At 44.2% G+C, this 16,811-nt stretch overlaps 1 protein-coding gene across 5 annotated transcripts in view; it reads right to left on the minus strand.

Annotated features, from left to right (window-relative positions):
• Positions 1–1,604: 1,604 nt before the first annotated feature.
• Positions 1,605–16,811, minus strand: part of DIP2B (disco interacting protein 2 homolog B) — a 269,875-nt gene continuing 254,668 nt past the window's right edge. For 4 of the 5 annotated variants that reach the window (XM_033222100.1, XM_033222099.1, XM_033222097.1 and 1 more), the window contains 6 exons: positions 16,533–16,594; positions 15,600–15,657; positions 13,665–13,739; positions 11,033–11,210; positions 9,086–9,209; positions 1,605–5,691 (listed from right to left, as the gene is read on the minus strand). In XM_033222100.1, coding sequence (XP_033077991.1) covers positions 5,439–5,691; positions 9,086–9,209; positions 11,033–11,210; positions 13,665–13,739; positions 15,600–15,657; positions 16,533–16,594 — 750 coding nt within the window. In that variant the 3' untranslated portion in view covers positions 1,605–5,438. The remainder of the gene's footprint in view (positions 5,692–9,085; positions 9,210–11,032; positions 11,211–13,664; positions 13,740–15,599; positions 15,658–16,532; positions 16,595–16,811) is intronic. The other variant, XM_033222098.1, reaches the window with a different exon arrangement.

A 16,811-nucleotide genomic window follows, 5' to 3' on the forward strand; every position in this document is an offset into this window, starting at 1 on the left:
TTCATGCCATTCTCCCCCCTCAGCCTCCCGACTAGCTGGGACTACAGGTGCCCGCCACCATGCCCGGCTAATTTTTTTGTATTTTCAATAGAGACGGGGTTTCACTGTGTTAGCCAGGATGGTCTCGATCTCCTGGCCTTGTGATCCACCTGCCTCCGCCTCCCAAAGTGCTGGGATTACAGGCGTGAATCACCACGCCCGGCCTTAAGTTCTAACATATGAATTTTGGGCAGACACATACATTCAAACCACAACAATCCCAATAATGAATTCTAGTTCCCAGAATATGTGACTCTTGCCTTCCTGCTCACTATCTTTTTTTTTTTTTTTTTTTTGAGACGGAGTCTTGCTCTGTCGCCCAGGCTGGAGCGCAGTGGCCGGATCTCAGTTCACTGCAAGCTCCGCCTCCCGGGTTTATGCCATTCTCCTGCCTCAGCCTCCTGAGCAGCTGGGACTACAGGTGCCCGCCACCTCGCCCGGCTAGTTTTTTTGTATTTTGTTTTTTTTAGTAGAGATGGTGAATTGTTAGCCAGGATGGTCTCGGCCTCCCAAAGTGCTGGGATTACAGGCTTGAGCCACCGCGCCCAGCCCCTGCTCACTATCTTATCTGGCTGTCTCATCCTCTGAAACCCAGGTCAGAGGTTTCCTACTCCTCACTATCCTCCCTTACCATCAGACTATGTGCCTCACCTGCCTGCTCTCACAATGCATGTCTGTTCTTAACCCTTGTATTGTATTGTGATTGTTATCCTATATCTCCTTGAGGACAGTGACTTGGTATTTTTTTTCCTCTCTGGCTTCAGCTCTTATCACAGTGCTTAGTGGGTAGGCATAAATGTCTATGACATGAAAAAATGTTCTCAGCTACCAGAGTAGTCTGGAGCAATGAAATAATTCAAGGACCATTTTCGGTGTTTGAATACATGCACAATTTGATGGGCTCCCACCAAGTTTCTTGAAACCAGGAATTAGAAGAGCAAGTGAAATATCATTTTAGGAAAGCTAAAATCCAGCCTAATTATAGATTAGAAACAATTCAAGTTTAGGCCAGGCGTGGTGGGTCACGCCTGTAATTCTAGCACTTTGGGAGGCTGAGAAGGGCAGATCACTTGAGTTCAGGAGTTTAAGACCAGTCTGGCCAACATGATGAAACCCGGTCTCTACTAAAAATACAAAAATTAACTAGGCATGTTGGCACATGCCTGTAATCTCAGCTACTAGGGATTACTTTGGGAGAATCACTTGAACCCAGGAGGCAGAGGCTGCAGTGGGCTGAGATCAAGCCACTGCACTTCAGCCTGGGTGACAGAGCGAGACTCTGTCTCAAAAAATTAAAAAATAAAACACAACTACCAAATACTACATGGGTGGGAGGAAGACTAAACTATAATTATTACCTTGAAAAGTCCTGACAACAGGCTCCTTAGTTTTCAAAGTGACACCCTGAGTCCCTAACCTAGTATCCTTTAATAGCGCTGACTCTGGATCTCTGTGCTCACTTTCCTTAGACCACCCCAGCTATCAATGGGTCTCACCATCTAAAGTTAAATTTAAAATCTATCAATTCCTTAGCCTCCACCCAATGTGTGAAGGATTAAACAGAATCAGGCATCAATATTTATTAACACAAGACAAAGGAAACACATTCAGTGAGTTAATAGAACACTGTCCAGCCAGATGTTAAATTTAAAAATGTATATCTAGTCTAACTTCAAATAAATAAAAAAAACTTTATACATAATTACACAGTACTGTAGTTTGAATTTGACACGGGTAAATATCTTGACAGAAAGTAAACAAAACAGCATTTAGGACTAAAAAATTATTCTTGTATCTTTACAGTCTCTTTCTCTGGACAAGTAACATAGCCCATCTACATACACCTAAACCAGAAATGTTGTATGAATGATAAAGAAAAGGCCTATTGTGTATTTGGAGTACTGCAGCTTCTTGCTCCAAATACTGTTGCTTTTAAATCAAAGCAGACAACAAAAACAACACTAAGGCATAGATCTTGTTGGAGTTTGAGGATGAGGTGATAACTCCTCATTGCTTTAGTCTAAAAGATTCCTGGATATTCAAGGAAAGTAATTTATTTGGCCAAGATATAGAGCACCATGCCTGGGGCAGAGGCCTTAATAGAAAACCTAAGGCCTCCGGCCCTTGTTGAGTCAACAAAAGCATTAAGCAAGCATTGCCCAGGGACTAAAGTAAGGAGACAGACTCAAGTGACCAAGACAGGCAATGGTCCCTAAACAGCCTGAGGCAACACAACTTCATGAGGAAAGGACCTGGCACTGGGGAGACCTGGCCCTTTGTGAGGCAGGAAGTAAAGACTGTGGATTCACTGATGCTGATTAGCATGCTGGTCCTTCCCAAGGTGTCAGTGAACTCCTAGGGCCTAGGAATTTTCCTGAGGCAGCCCCTTCCTGATCTACTTCAGTTACTTCTGCTGAGAACTAGAAAGAGGTTCAGAAACCTTCAGACCAAGAGATTTCTCTTAACTGAGACAGGGGCTTGTTTAGTTTTTTTCCACAGACATTAAAAACCCAGACAGAATATGTTCCAGAGGATTGGAAAGGCTGTGTTTCTATTAGTAATGGCCTTTCAGGCCTGCCTTAATAATCAGTTCCACCACAAAGGTGCTACTTAATGTGGATAGAGTAGGAGGAGCACTGTGTCATCAAGAGAATATTTTCTTACTCGAGTCTGTGGCACAGTAGATTTTAAATCTGCAGGTGATCCCACAAACATCATCTAAGCAAATGACTGGGCTCTCCTCTCCCTCCACAGGATGCTTTCCCAGAGTTACTGATGAAGTTCCTCAAGGACAGTTCTTAGCCTTCCTTCCTCCATGAGCAGATTCTGGCTTTGGGGGACATGCAAAAGATCAATAAAGCAGAAAGCAAAAAAATAATAATAATAATTAGAGGCCTGAGGAACTACAAAACTAGATAATCAGCCTCTAAGTAACTGGGAGTTGGCCACACTTTGAGATTAACGGAGTAATGTATTTGAAGGAATGAGTATACATCTGCACTGTCTAATATGGTAGCCACTAGTCACATTTGGCTACAAAGACTTGAAATATGGTGATGGTTTGGACTGAGATGTGTTTAATGCACACTGAATTTCAAAGGCCTAATATGAAAAAAAGTAAAATACCTCATTAATAATTTTTATATTGATCCTATGTTGAAATGATAGTGTTTTCAAGCTATTGGGTTAAATAAAATATATTTAAATCAATACCATGGGTTTCTTTTTACTTTTAAAAAATGTGGTTACTAGAAAAATTTAATTACAGATGTGGCTCTCATTATAGTATTTACAGTGGACCATGCATCTCTAGATGCCTATACCCTAATCTGTGTTAGTAAGAATTACCAAAGCAACCCACAGAATAGCATCTAACCATAACTTTTAGAACTTGGGGATTATAGAGCTAGACTTATTTATATTAGCTTCAGGATCCCCTGCTTTGTTTAGTGAATCATTAAAAATGGTTTTAAGAAAATTACTTTCCAAGTATCAGGCTGTGTTCTCTGCAAACCAAACCATCTCTAGACACTGGGATTTCCTGTGTGCCCCAATATAAGTGCTTTTTTTCCTGTCCATCCTAGGACTTCCCTCATCATGTGTAAATTAATTCCATCGAAATGCTGAAAAAGAGATCTGGAACTGGCAAATGTCCTGAGCTCTGCCCTCTGTGGAGAAGTGGGGAGGAAAAGAGGATTACGTGAAGGGAGTCACAAAGTGGCTTTTAGTCAGAAGGCCGTGTAATGGCAGCCCCAGAGCACTGCCACCGCAAAGGAGCTGGTCTTTGCATTATAAACCTTATTTTCAGGGTAATTACAAGTCTTAAAAATTGTTTAAAAACATACTTAGTTTACATGATGTTACAGTGGGGTAAATAATATGTATTATTAAAATAGTCTAAATATTTACACAATAGACCAGAGTGGGTCAAAGAGAACCATTCTGCTTTAACAAGTTAACTCTTTTCACTTTTGAGTACTTTTTCGTTTTTAAAAATATTTCTGTTAAGAAAAAAATAATAAGATTTAACTATATTCAAATACATGAAGTATCAGACCAAAGAAAGGAAACCGAGTCAGAGGCCAAACTCAGTCCTGTCTCATTCTGCTTGGCCTGGGCACCACAGTTATTTCAAAAGAATTTCCTGCATACGTCAGACTTCCCCGGTTTCAGCATAAGCCTGGCTGCTTTGGCAACCCAGATTGGTCAGTTTTGTGTAGTTATATGGCCTTACAGTTCCATGTGACGGTGGATCCCCACTGCCTTCCTGGCCTATCATTCTTGTTTTAAACCCCCTGCCCTCATGAACTGGAAGAACAGAGGACACTCCTCAGTTTTCAGAAAAGAGAAGTTCTGTGGATAAACTGTAGACACAGTTTACAATGGGCCTGGAAAAGAGGAAATCCTAAATTCTTACATAGTCACTGTAAATCTGAAAGATCGTTTTAAAACTGGGGCCAGAGTAAGTTATCGTGGTTCCTTAGAATAGGGTGGGCTCTGATGAATCTTAGCTTTGTGTTAACATTTTGATTTTTAAACTGAGATTTTCAGCTTTTAGAAACAAGCTGAATTCATAGAAGCCTAAGCTGATTCCGGGAATGCGAGCTTTAAAAACAAACATAGGCAGCTCTAGTTTATAAAATATACCAGCCAACAAAGACAAAGAACAATGTGCAGCAAAACCTGCCAACAATTTGCACTTTTTAGTTACCTAATCAATTACACAACATTAAGAGAATATTGAAATTCTCTCAAAGTAGAAATGTTTCTACTGTGGTTGTTATAACTATACAAGCCAATTCTTCAACTCTCTAGCTGAATTATGTGTATTCTTATGTACATGTTGTAAGACACTGGTCAAAATGTTTTATAGTCAATAATTATCTATATAAAGTAATTCTCATAGTCAGTGGGTTATCTGATTTGCTTACGGGTTGACTGAAAGAAAGCTGAGTAGTTCCATGTTAACAAACCCCACAGAACATCTAGCTACGGCAGAATGGCAAAATACAGTACGGAGTGGGGACTGTGTCACTCAGACTGCCCCTTTCATGTGAATTCATTAAATTCTCTTAGAAAATTCTAAAACGGCATTAGATAAAAATACAAGTATGTACAACAGATGAAAAAAATGCAACATGCATGTAATTGCTTTAGTAACGTGCTGCTCACGCTATATCAAAGCACATGTCTACCAAATGTTAACATTTTTTTCATTTGCCTGCACAGAATTCCCCTTTCCTGTGTGTTTTATGATTGCAGAATCCCACAGGATGAGATGAAGAATATCATGTAGCCATCTCAGCTTATTTCACATTGTTTGAAAGCCTGCTCCTAGCCAGAGGTCTTCTGTCTTTGTGATTCTTCTGAATGGCCCCCTGCAGTCCCCACAAAGCTGGCTACATGTTATAAGCCACGTAGATGGGGTCTAACTGGTCAGCTAGGAAGCTATCACGGAGGTGCATCCTCTGCTTCTCTCCTCTGGAGTTGATCGGGATGACACCTGGGTCCACCACAACCACGACGCCAACGATGAGGTAATGCTCTTCCAGGACCACGTTGGTCACTAATGGGACCAGATCTAGGGCTTCCTGTTCAGAGCCGCACAGTTCCACAACCACCACAAGCAAGTTGGTCCACGTGAACACGGCACTGAAATTTCAATGACAGTTCGTTAACTTGTCACTACATTTTTCAGTTATTTTTTATAGCATCTGTCCCAGACTTAGCCCATTTCCCCGCCTTCTCCCCTCGATCCCAACCAGAAGGTCAGCAGTCATGTCTACAATATATGACACCTTTTAACTTCACCTGATAAGACCAAGGGAAAAATTATATAATGAATATATATATAGATATATGAGAGACATCCTGCCCCTGTGAACACAGCTGAGTCGTCCAGAATCTCCTGGGAGTTTGAAAGTGTAATTTAAAGTTGTCAGGCCAGGCATGGTGGCTCACGTCTATAATCCCAGCACTTTGGGAGGCTGAGACGGGCAGATCACCTGAGGTCAGGAGTTCGAGACCAGCCTGGCCAACATGGCGAAATCCCGTCTCTACTAAAATACAAACAATAGCCAGGTGTAGTGGCGGGCACCTCTAGTCCCAGCTACTCAGGAGGCTGCGGGAGGAGAATAATTTGAACCCAGGAGGTGGAGGTTGCAGTGAGCCAAGTGTGAGCCACTGTACTCCAGCCTGGGCAACAGAATGAGACTCCGTCTCAAAAAAAGAAAAAAAAAAGTTGTTAGCTGGTCATTTGAACCAATGACATGGATTTGAATATTCTGGGGTAGCCAGGAGCATGAAGCAGAGAGAATCCCTCTTCAGGGAGGCAAAAAAGAAAGAAGGGAATGCCCATATGGCTCTAGAAAGTAAGGGGACAGTGGTTCCTGACGGCCTTACCATTCCCTTGTTTCTACCTTTCCTGAGACCCAGAGTTAGTTTTTTTTTGGCACTTCTGAGATAGCCAGGTATTCTTTCACTTAAGCTTTTTTGAAGGGAGCCTGTTATTTGCCCCATAAGAGCTTTGACTAATATAATATTCTTCTGTTCTTTTTAGACTAGTCAAGTGCAGTAGTGAGAAAGAGGAAAAGAGTAGAACAAAGGAGTTTGATTGGTTTGTAATTGACTATGAACAATCAATTGAATTAACTCACTACCTTCAGACCACCCTAAGCAGTATTCTTAAACCCAACAGGAAGACAGTCTGTCTGACTCACATGAGTTATTAGTGCCCCACGTGCAAGTGTCTTCTATTGTGTAAAAGGACCATAAGCCACTTTCCACCGGGTGGAGTTACTGGGTTAGAAAGTAGGGCCTGACTTGATATGCAGGCCTAAACTGCTTTAAAAACAGATTCTAGCTGGGCGCGGTGGCTCACACCTGTAATCACAGCACTTTGGGAGGCCGAGGTGGGCGGATCATGAGGTCAGGAGTTTGAGACCAGCCTGGCCAATATGGTGAAACCCCGTCTCTACTAAAAATACAAAAATTAGCCGGGCATGATGGTGTGCGCCTGTAGTCCCAGCTACCTGGGAGGCTGAGGCAGAAGAATCGCTTGAACCCGGGAGGCAGAGGTTGTAGTGAGCCAGGATCGCACCACTGCACTCCAGCCTGGGTGACAGAGTGAGACTCTGTCTCACAAAAAAACAAACAAACAAAACAAATTCCAATAATTAAAAAAGTACACAATATCGGCCAGGCGCGGTGACTCATGCCTGTAATCCCAGCACTTTGGGAGGCCGAGGTGGGCGGATCACCGGAGGTCAGGAGTTCAAGACCAGCCTGACCAACATGGAGAAACTCCCTCTCTACTAAAAATACAAAATTAGCCGGGCGTGGTGGCACACACCCGTAATCCCAGCTACTAGGGAAGCTGAGGCAGGAGAATCCCTTGAACCTGGGAGGTGGAGGATGCAGTGAGCCAAGATCGCGCCATTGTACTCCAGCCTAGGCAACAAGAGCAAAATTCTGTCTCAAAAAACAAAACAAAACAAAACAAACAAAAAAAACCCCACAAAAGTACACAATTACACAATATCTGGTTCTATTAAGAGTCAAATGTCTAAAATGACAAAGTAACCACGGCACCCAGCTTCTCTGGATGCTTTCCAGATGTCTAAAGATGTTCTTGTCTTGGTCAGAATCTTGTTCAGGTCTAGGGAGAGACTCCGATGAAGACAAGAGCATCTTTTTTTTTTTTTTTTTGAGACAGAGTTTCGCTCTGTTGCCCAGGCTGGAGTGTAGTGGTACAATCTTGGCCCACTGCAACCTCCACCTCCTAGGTTCAAGCAATTCTCCTGCCTCAGCCTCCCGAGCAGCTAGGATTACAGGCGCCTGCCACTGCACCCAGCTAATTTTTGTATTTTTAGTAGAGATGGGGTTTTGCCATGTTGGTCAGGCTGGTCTTGAACTCCTGACCTCAGGTGATCCACCCACCTCAGCCTCCCAAAGTGCTGAGATTATAGGCGTGAGCCACCACTTCCGGCCAACAAGAGCATCTTTAGACAAAGAAGTATCTGGAAAGCATGAGCAACCATCGAAAGAACTGTGGCTGTTTAGCATGGGGAAAAGTGGGGACACATTCACTAAAATACGCAGAAAACAAACCAAACAGATTCTGTATTGGTTAAGAACCCAGAATGAAAGCCAGTAGGTAAACACTACAGAGATTTTTTTTTGTTGTTATTTTTTTGAGACAGTCTCAGTCTGTCACCAGGGCTGGAGTGCAGTGGCACAATCTTGGCTCACTGTAGCTTCAACCTCCCAGGCTAAAGTGATCCTCCCACCTCAGCCTCCTGGGTAGCTGGGACTACACGCATGCCACCACACCTGGCTAATTAAAAAATTTTTTTTGTAGAGATGGGGTTTTACCATGTTGCCCACGATGGTCTTGAATTCCTGGGCTTAAGTGATCCACCCGCCTTGGTCTCCCAAAGTTCTGGGATTACAGATGTGAGCCACTGCGCCCGGCCAAACCACAGTTTTAATTTTACAGATTTTAAGTCAATACATTGTTGGATGATCCTTTATCAGGTAAAATGTAAAATTCCTACAAAGAGCAGGAAACTGGATGAGATAATATCAACTACCCTTTTCATCTGCTTACCACTTAATAGTTTACAAAGCACATTCTCATTTGATGCTTCTGATAATTAGGAAGTAGCAGAGGGAGTGTTTTATAGATGAGAAGAGTCTTTAAGCTGGTTCTTTCCACCATATTACGCTGACTTCCAAGAGATCAATGATCTTTTAGTCCCTTCCCATTATGAGAGTCTATCACTAAAAAAGGACTCAGTTCCAGCATTCCACAGAAGGTATCAGAGTATTCCCTAGGGGCCTCATGGCCTCATCTGGCTCCTGTGGATAGGCCTTGTTGGCCACAGCAGATTGCACACCCAAGACAAGAATCAGTCTATTTCCTTACTCCTCCTGTGGAGCTCTATGTTTCAAGGTAGGTATGTGGTCCCAATGACCAATTAATTAGATGAGTTGAGATTATGACTAAAGCTGAAGTGGGAAGCACAGTGTATGCTGGGGGAGTTACCATTCAGCAATGCTTCTGTGGATCCGGGACACCGAGGTCTCAATATCAATTGGGTGGTATCGTAATCCTCTCAGCTCCAGTGTTTCATCCAGCGCTCCCACCACATACAATGCATCATGACGCTCTGACAGAAAGAAAAAGAGAGAAATGTGGCTCAGACATATACTGAGTGTAACATAACACTGGAGTCCAGAGCACAGGGGTCAGACTGCCTGTCACCTGGCTCTGCCCCTACCAGCTGTGCAACTCTGGGCAAATTCCTTAAGGCTCTAAACCCTACTGCCCCTCTGTGAGATGGGAATAATAATCAATGGCTGCTGTGAGGATTTGTGAGTCAATTCATGCACAGTAGTTAATATGGTATGTGGTACATTGTAAATGATACCAGAAATTAGCTATTATTATTATTACTACATGTTAGGAACTGTGTTATGTGCTGGAGAGACAAAGCTGACAACACCCAATTCCTGCGCTGAAGATCCTTACAGTTGAGGCAGGGAAAAGATACACAAAGAGGCATTCCGTTGTAATGTAGCAAGCCCAGCGACAGGAGTGTGCATGAGTTTCGGAGGGGCAGAGGACATCACTGAGTCCAGCTCAAAGGGTCAAGGAAGGCTCCTGGAAAAGCTGAGGGCAGAGCTGAGCTTTTAAGGACAAACAGGACTCAGCCAGAGGGGAGGGGAGGAGGAAAGAGAGGAGTTGAGAGGGAGAGGAAATGAACGAGTGTCATTCTTTCTAGGTAGCTTCATGGAATACAGATATAAAGATGAGGGTCGTAGAACATAGGGGAAACTAGTCCTCGTTTCTAACAGGCTTGTAATCCAGCTAGGATACAGAAGGAAGATGACTTTGCAGTAATTTCTGGAAAAAGGCAGATTTCCGAAAAATTCAGCAAAACAAAGTGATTTAAGCTGTTGGAGTGAAAAGGATCAGGAGGTCCAGCAGAGGCTCCCATCACCTGATGAGCTCATGAAGACTGATGACAAAAACAGAAACACAGCAGTGAATGACTAATGGGTGCTTCCTGTGTGCCAGGCACCGTTCTTGGCATCTAAATGCATCACGTCCTTTAATCTCACATCATTTCCATGAGGCAAGAAACATAGTCATCCCCATTTTCTAAGTAGGAAACAGAGGCTAAGTGATTGCTCAAGGTCACCCAGCAAACGCAGAAGTGGGCTCAAAACCAGGGCACCAGGCAGGGATGCCACCCTCTGCTCCATGGGTTGCCCCTGCCTCTCCATGAAATCTGGGGAACTATGGACGCTGGTCAGTATGGAACTATGGAGAATTTAGGCCTTTAAAATTCAGCAGGTTATATATATATCACTTCTTCAAGTGCAGGATATAGTCAGTGTTGGGTATTTTTAAATGGCTGTGAGTGCCAGTCTGGAAGAAAGGGTGACGGCAGGCAGCAGTGAAGCCGTGACAATCAACTGGGCAGAGGGTGACAGGAGGGAATCCTTATACCGGAGGCTTGGCCAGGAAGCAGGCTGTGTCCAATGCAAGACACCGAGGCACTGCGATACCTCAGCAAGATAGCTCCTTGGAACTGACGCCCTTCTCAGGGAATAGGGCCGTTCCTCCTGCTCCCCAAGTGGTGTGCAGGGTAGAAGAGATACAAGATGTAATGCTTGTCCTGGGTGGGGAATCAGCCCCGTAGGGACTGAAAGTCTGTGTTTAGCCAGGGACGCTCACTCGCCATCAGGCACATCTGACTCACAGCTCGGGATGCTCCTGGGCTCGCCCCAAGCGCTCACCTCTTAGACACTCTTCAAGGGGCAAAGCATGACTCCAAATGAAGAGACAGTCACTTACGGGTTTAAGAGTCACAGAAGGGAGTAACTAGATACACACACTCCACAATCCAAGGCAGGCTGAAGGAGGTCAGCTAGTGCTACAGAAACACAAAGCAGGGTCAATGGGGAGGAGTAGTTGCACAAGTACCTCCAGTGGCCGCTGTGAGCTCGGTCCGGCGGACAAAACCAAGGTATCCTGTCCGAGCCCAGAGTGTCTGAGCCGCATCTCCAAAGCTGAGGCGAGTGTTGAAATGATCAGCTTGAAGAGTCTCACTATCATAGATGGTGTAGTAGCCGCTGGCTGTATGGGGACTGTTCACCCAAATCTACAAGAAAAGTGCTTTGGTCACAACTCACTGGGGACACACAACCGTATTAATTCTCTTGGATCAGGTTATTTGATTTTTTAAATCTCATTTTTATATTAACAGCACAACTGCATCAATAAAGGCAGCTGACATTTACCAGGTGCTCATCGTGTACCTAACCTCCATCCATCCAGATATCTATGACATGACAACATAGTTCACACAATGTTGTTCCCATTTTACGGATGAAAAAACAAGGAGTTAACTAATTCACCTAACATGCAGAAATGAGGAGACTGGCACCCATGCTCTTGTGGCTCCTGAGGCTGTGCTCTCACCCACAAGGCTACCCTGCCTCCCTGGCTCATTTCTCACCCTCCTCCAGAGTCCCACGAACACATCAGGGATCATTTCTGTGCTTCCGGGGTAACTGTGGAAGCCCACAGGGAAACACCAGGGGGTGTCTGAGTTTATAATATAAACAGCAATAGCTAACAATAATGTTACTGAGAATCATTATGTGACAAACACTGTTCCATGTACATTACAGATACAGGCGTTAATACATTTAATTGTATAATGATTCTACTCAGGAGGTGAGGTAGGTGCTACTATTAACATTTAAAACTTTTTAAAATAGGCTGGGCGTGGTGGCTCACGCTTGTAAACCCAGCACTTTGGGAGGCCAAGGTGGGTGGATCACTTGAGGTCAGGAGTTCAAGACCAGCCTGGCCAACATGGTGAAACCCCATCTCTACTAAAAATACAAAATTAGCCAGGCATGGTGGTGTACGCCTGTAATCCCAGCTACACAGGAGGCTGAGGCAGGAGAATTACTTGAACCAGGGAGACGGAGGTTGCAGGGAGCCAAGATGGCACCACTGCATTACAGCCTGGGTGACAGAGCAATACCCTGTCTCAGAAAAAAAAAAAAAATTTTTTTTTTTTTTGTATTTTTTAGTAGAGACAGGGTTTCACCGTGTCAGCCAGGATGGTCTCGATCTTCTGACCTCATGATCCGCCCGTCTCAACCCCCCAAAGTGCTGGGATTACAGGCTTGAGCCACCGGGCCCGGCCAAAAAAATTTTTTTGAAGTAGAGATAGGGTCTTTGCTATGCTGCCCAGCTGGCCTCAAACTCCTGGCCTCAAAGCAGAGTGGCCTCAAACTTCTGCTTTAGCCTCCCAAAGTGTTGGGATTACAGGCATGAGCCACTGCACCCTGGACGGTGCCATTATTATTATTATTATTATTACTATTATTATTATTTTTGAGAGTCTTGCTCTGTTGCCAGGCTGGAGTGCAGTGGTGCAGTCTCGACTCACTGCAACCTCCGCTTCCCAGGTTCAAGCCTCAGCCTCCTGAGTAGCTGGGACTATGGGCACACGCCACCACACCCAGCTAATTTTTGTATTTTTAGTAGAGACGGGGTTTCCTCACGTTGGCCAGGATGGTCTTGATTTCTTGACCTCGTGGTCTGCCTGCCTCGGCCTCCCAAAGTGCTGGGATTACAGGCGTGAGCCACTGTGCCTGGCCGCCAGTGCTATTATTATTTATGGATGAGGAAACTGAGGCCCCGAGAGATTAACCTGTCCAATACTGAGAAGCTTGTAAGTGGCAGAGCCCAGGTCATCTGGCTCCTGCACTTACAGTACTCCTCCCATTCAGCTACGTAATGAAATATCAGCATCCTTCAAAGATTTGGGGAGGCTGGGCATGGGGGCTCATGCCTGTAATCCTAGTATTTTGGGAGACTGAGGTGGGCGGATCACCTGAGCTCATGAGTTCAAAACCAGCCTGGGCAACATAGTAAAACCCTATCTACTAAAAATACAAAAAGTTAGCCAGACATGGTGGCACGTGCCTGCAGTCCCAGCTACTTGGAAGGATGAGGCACAAGAATCACTTGAACCCAGGAGGTGGAGGTTGCAGTGAGCCCAGCCTGGGCGACAGAGTGAGACTCTGTCTCAAAAAAACAAAAACAAAGATTTGGGGGAAGAAAAATTAACTATTTTATATAGTTAATTTTTATATACTTATATATAAGTAATATGTATTTATATGTAAATATTTTTTGTTAAAGGGCTGGGCCTATACTTTTTTTTAATGCAAACATGGATACATTTTAGAATACAATATAACATCTGACTGACCTTAAAAATTTGTAAATATGTGACTCCTTTCAGTTTCATACCTTAATAGATGGGAACATGTAGGATTTGCTTTCCTTTCTAGCTAAGGGCATGTCAGTGGACAAATCTGGCACTATTTCCAGTTTGGGTGCCTAAATCTTCCCTGGATCCCAGTTTCAATCTCCCTCTTCTGTCAGTTTCAGTCTCATGCCTTACAGAAAAAAATTAACTCCATTCACAACAGGGGAAAGCTAAAGCCACAGTTTTACTGATTTCTAAAATGTGAACCCTAGAGATTTTTACTGCTGACTTTTCAGAGTAAAAATGAAAATTATTACAAACCTCTCCAAGGTGAGAGTCTCCAACCGGCCCTTTGGTCTCAGGATTAACAATAACCACTTTCACTCCAGGTAAAATCTAAGAATCAAAGGGAAAATACAAAGATTGGGTTCAGTGAAATGACCTCCAGGAAACACACAGTTAGTTACCTGCCGGAGAGGTGGGCGAGGCACACAGGGCGGGAGCCAGCTGCAACGGTATCACAGCAGCTGCCCTGAGGGGACCATGGCAGAGACCTTGTGTTTTGCTCTCACTGAACCTTCCTAGTTCACTGAAGACCAAAGGTCTAATAAAACTCAGCCTCAAAAATAAAATGGGAGCCAGTTTGCCATCTCTTCAAAGGGATGAGAAACTGCAGATCGGGACCTTCACAGTGGAATTTGTAGAATAACCTTTCCTTTCTCATGCTCTTTCTCATTCACTGGAATGATGGCAGTGAAACCCTTTAAAACAGAAAGGGCAGCAGGCAGGGACAGCCTGAGTGACTCTACTCCAGACTCCAGCTGGTGCTAGAGTTGGAGGAACGTGAAGAGTGAGAGAGGGCAGCAGCAGCTTTGCAGGACAGAAGGCTATCCATGACCCCAGGATCTTCCTCAGGAAGGAAAAGGAAGACACATATACTGGCTGAGGGAATGGCTCAGCCATTCTAACAAAAGAAGGGCCTCTCTGGTTACCCATATTCTGCCCCCTTCGAACTCCCTTTTTATCTTGGGTTTCTAAAGTATGAGGTTACTCAAGAAGCCCTCAATCATTATCTGGGTGCAAACATCTAAAACCTCAAGGAAGAGACGAGACAGTTCCCTTAGTCCAGGGCGGGCACAGGCTAATGCTCATGAGGCGTGCTTGGCTGCTGAGGCAAGTGAAGATGTGACAAGGCAGTGACAAAATCCACCAAAACCCCACCCCGGCAGATGCAAACAGTGAGACTGGAGTAAGCGCCCCATGGGGAGATACACCACCAAGTAGGTTTGGCAGGGATTCTTTTTTCCCCTTCACGATTTTTTCTCTGCCCTTCAGAATTACTAGACAGGATTCTGAGGTATCATCATTATCTCGTCAAAGGGCAGAGAGAGAAATTCCCACTTGTCTTGACAATGCATGTGGGTTTCCTATCATTCTTAGTAAACTGCTTCTCACTAAATCTCTTTTGACGTTTTATAGCCTCATTCTAATCTAAGAAATCTTACTCCCACAGATGTTAACTCTCTCAAATATCTTTAATCTCATCCTCATTTTTATTTTCAACTTTAAATGCGTGTGTGTCTTCCCTGACCTTAAACCACACTCCCATGTCGGCCTCTCCTAGCTTTCTCCTTGTGACATTTGTAAGACAGAACCAGGACGGGCACAGCGGCTCATGCCTGTAATCCCAGCACTTCGGGAGGCTGAGGCAGGTGATCACCTGAGGTCAGGAGTTCAAGACCAGCCTGGCCAACATGGTGAAACCCCTTCTTTACTAAAAACACAAAAATTAGCTGGACCTGGGGGCAGGTGCCTGTAATCCCAGCTACTTGGAGGCTGAGGCAAGTTCTCCTTGAACCTGGGAGGCAGAGGTTGCAGTGAGCTGAGATCGCGCCCACTGCACTCTAGCCTGGGTGGCAGAGTGAGACTCCATCTCCAAAAAAAAAAAACATAGAACCAGCTCTTCTATCCACCTTTCATACAATATAATGAGCACTGCATTTTGCTGGTCTGTCAATACGAATAACATATCAGTTGGACTTTTAAAAATCGATGGAAATTAAGAGAGTTCAAATTTACTATCCTTCTTATCTATGTACCCATATGAATTTGAAAGTATTAGCTAAGCTGAAATTATCTCCAGATTTCAATTAAAGCTTGCCCTGGACACTAATATATCATATGGCTTCTGGTTTCTTTAAACTGAACCACTTCTCCACACAGCCCACCTTCCCCATGGTCAACAGAACAAATTACCTTTCCAGACTCCGAGAGAAGCAAACTCTGAGGGGCGCCACGTTCCACAAGGCGAACTCTGCAGAAGAACGGTATTTACTGTATGTAGGGCTTTTAAGAAGAGAAGTCGCCATGTTCCTGCAGCTCAGTGCTGCCTTCCCACGACCTCTAACTTGTCTGTCTTCCTCACACTACAGCAGGGTTTCTCAAACTCAGCACTACTAACATTTTGGTCAGATAATTTTTTGTTGAAAGGGGCTATTCTGTGCATTGTAGAGTGTTTAGCAACACCTCTGGCCTCTGCCCACTAGATGTCAGTAGCAAGCCCCCTTTTATGACAACCCAAAATGTTTCCAGACATTGTCAAATCTCCAGTGGGGTGGCAAAATCTTCCCAGGTTTCAAACTGCTGCATGAGAGAGATGCTCTACCTCTGCGGGCTGGGTCAGTGCAGTGGGGCACTCCAGATAACACACCCAGGGGAGTGGGGCTTGGGAAGAGAGGTCTTGGGGCCCTGGGCCAGTGCTCACCTTGGGACACAGCTATATTCCCTTCTGGGCTAAGGAGGCAGGCTTTTACCCATGAGGCTCAGATAAAGTATTGTTTCAAAAACCCTACTCTGACTCATTTATCTTATCTGTCCTATTATTTTTAAACTCTTAGAGGAAAGAGACTATCCATTTTAGTTTAATTTATATCAAATGTCACAAAATACTTTTATATGGGCAATAACTATTATACGTTCATATTAAAGAACAGTGGAGCAACTGAGAGAATGAAAGCTTTCTTATAAATGTAAATCTTATGTATTAATGATAAAAACAAATCCCTTCCCTCTTCCCATTCCCCTCCTGGAAGATATGAACAAAAGGAATGAGGGAAAATGCTGGCTCTGGGGTTCCGAATGTTACGGTTGGGAACCAGCAGGAAAGGAGCATTAATCAATCTGTCGTACCTGTCATGTCTTAGTGATTTCAGATCCACATACACAGTAGTCGGATCAGGCCCTGAGGTTCCCTAAAGACAGACAAATCAATGCATTGTTTAGAATTTCGATAAACTGTATGTCACATTTTCAAACGAAAACAATTTAGCCATATACATGAAAAATCCACACTCTTTTTGCCTCTCTTCCCTTGGAGTGTGGCCTCCTAGGCCCACTGCTCTCACTCTTATCATGGGGACTGTGGCAGCACTGAAACGTTTCCATGCTGAGGAGGGCTTTCATCCCTGG

The sequence above is a fragment of the Trachypithecus francoisi genome, unplaced genomic scaffold, assembly GCF_009764315.1.
Source record: "Trachypithecus francoisi isolate TF-2019V2 unplaced genomic scaffold, Tfra_2.0 Lachesis_group11, whole genome shotgun sequence".
In the NCBI taxonomy this organism is placed as follows: domain Eukaryota; kingdom Metazoa; phylum Chordata; class Mammalia; order Primates; family Cercopithecidae; genus Trachypithecus; species Trachypithecus francoisi.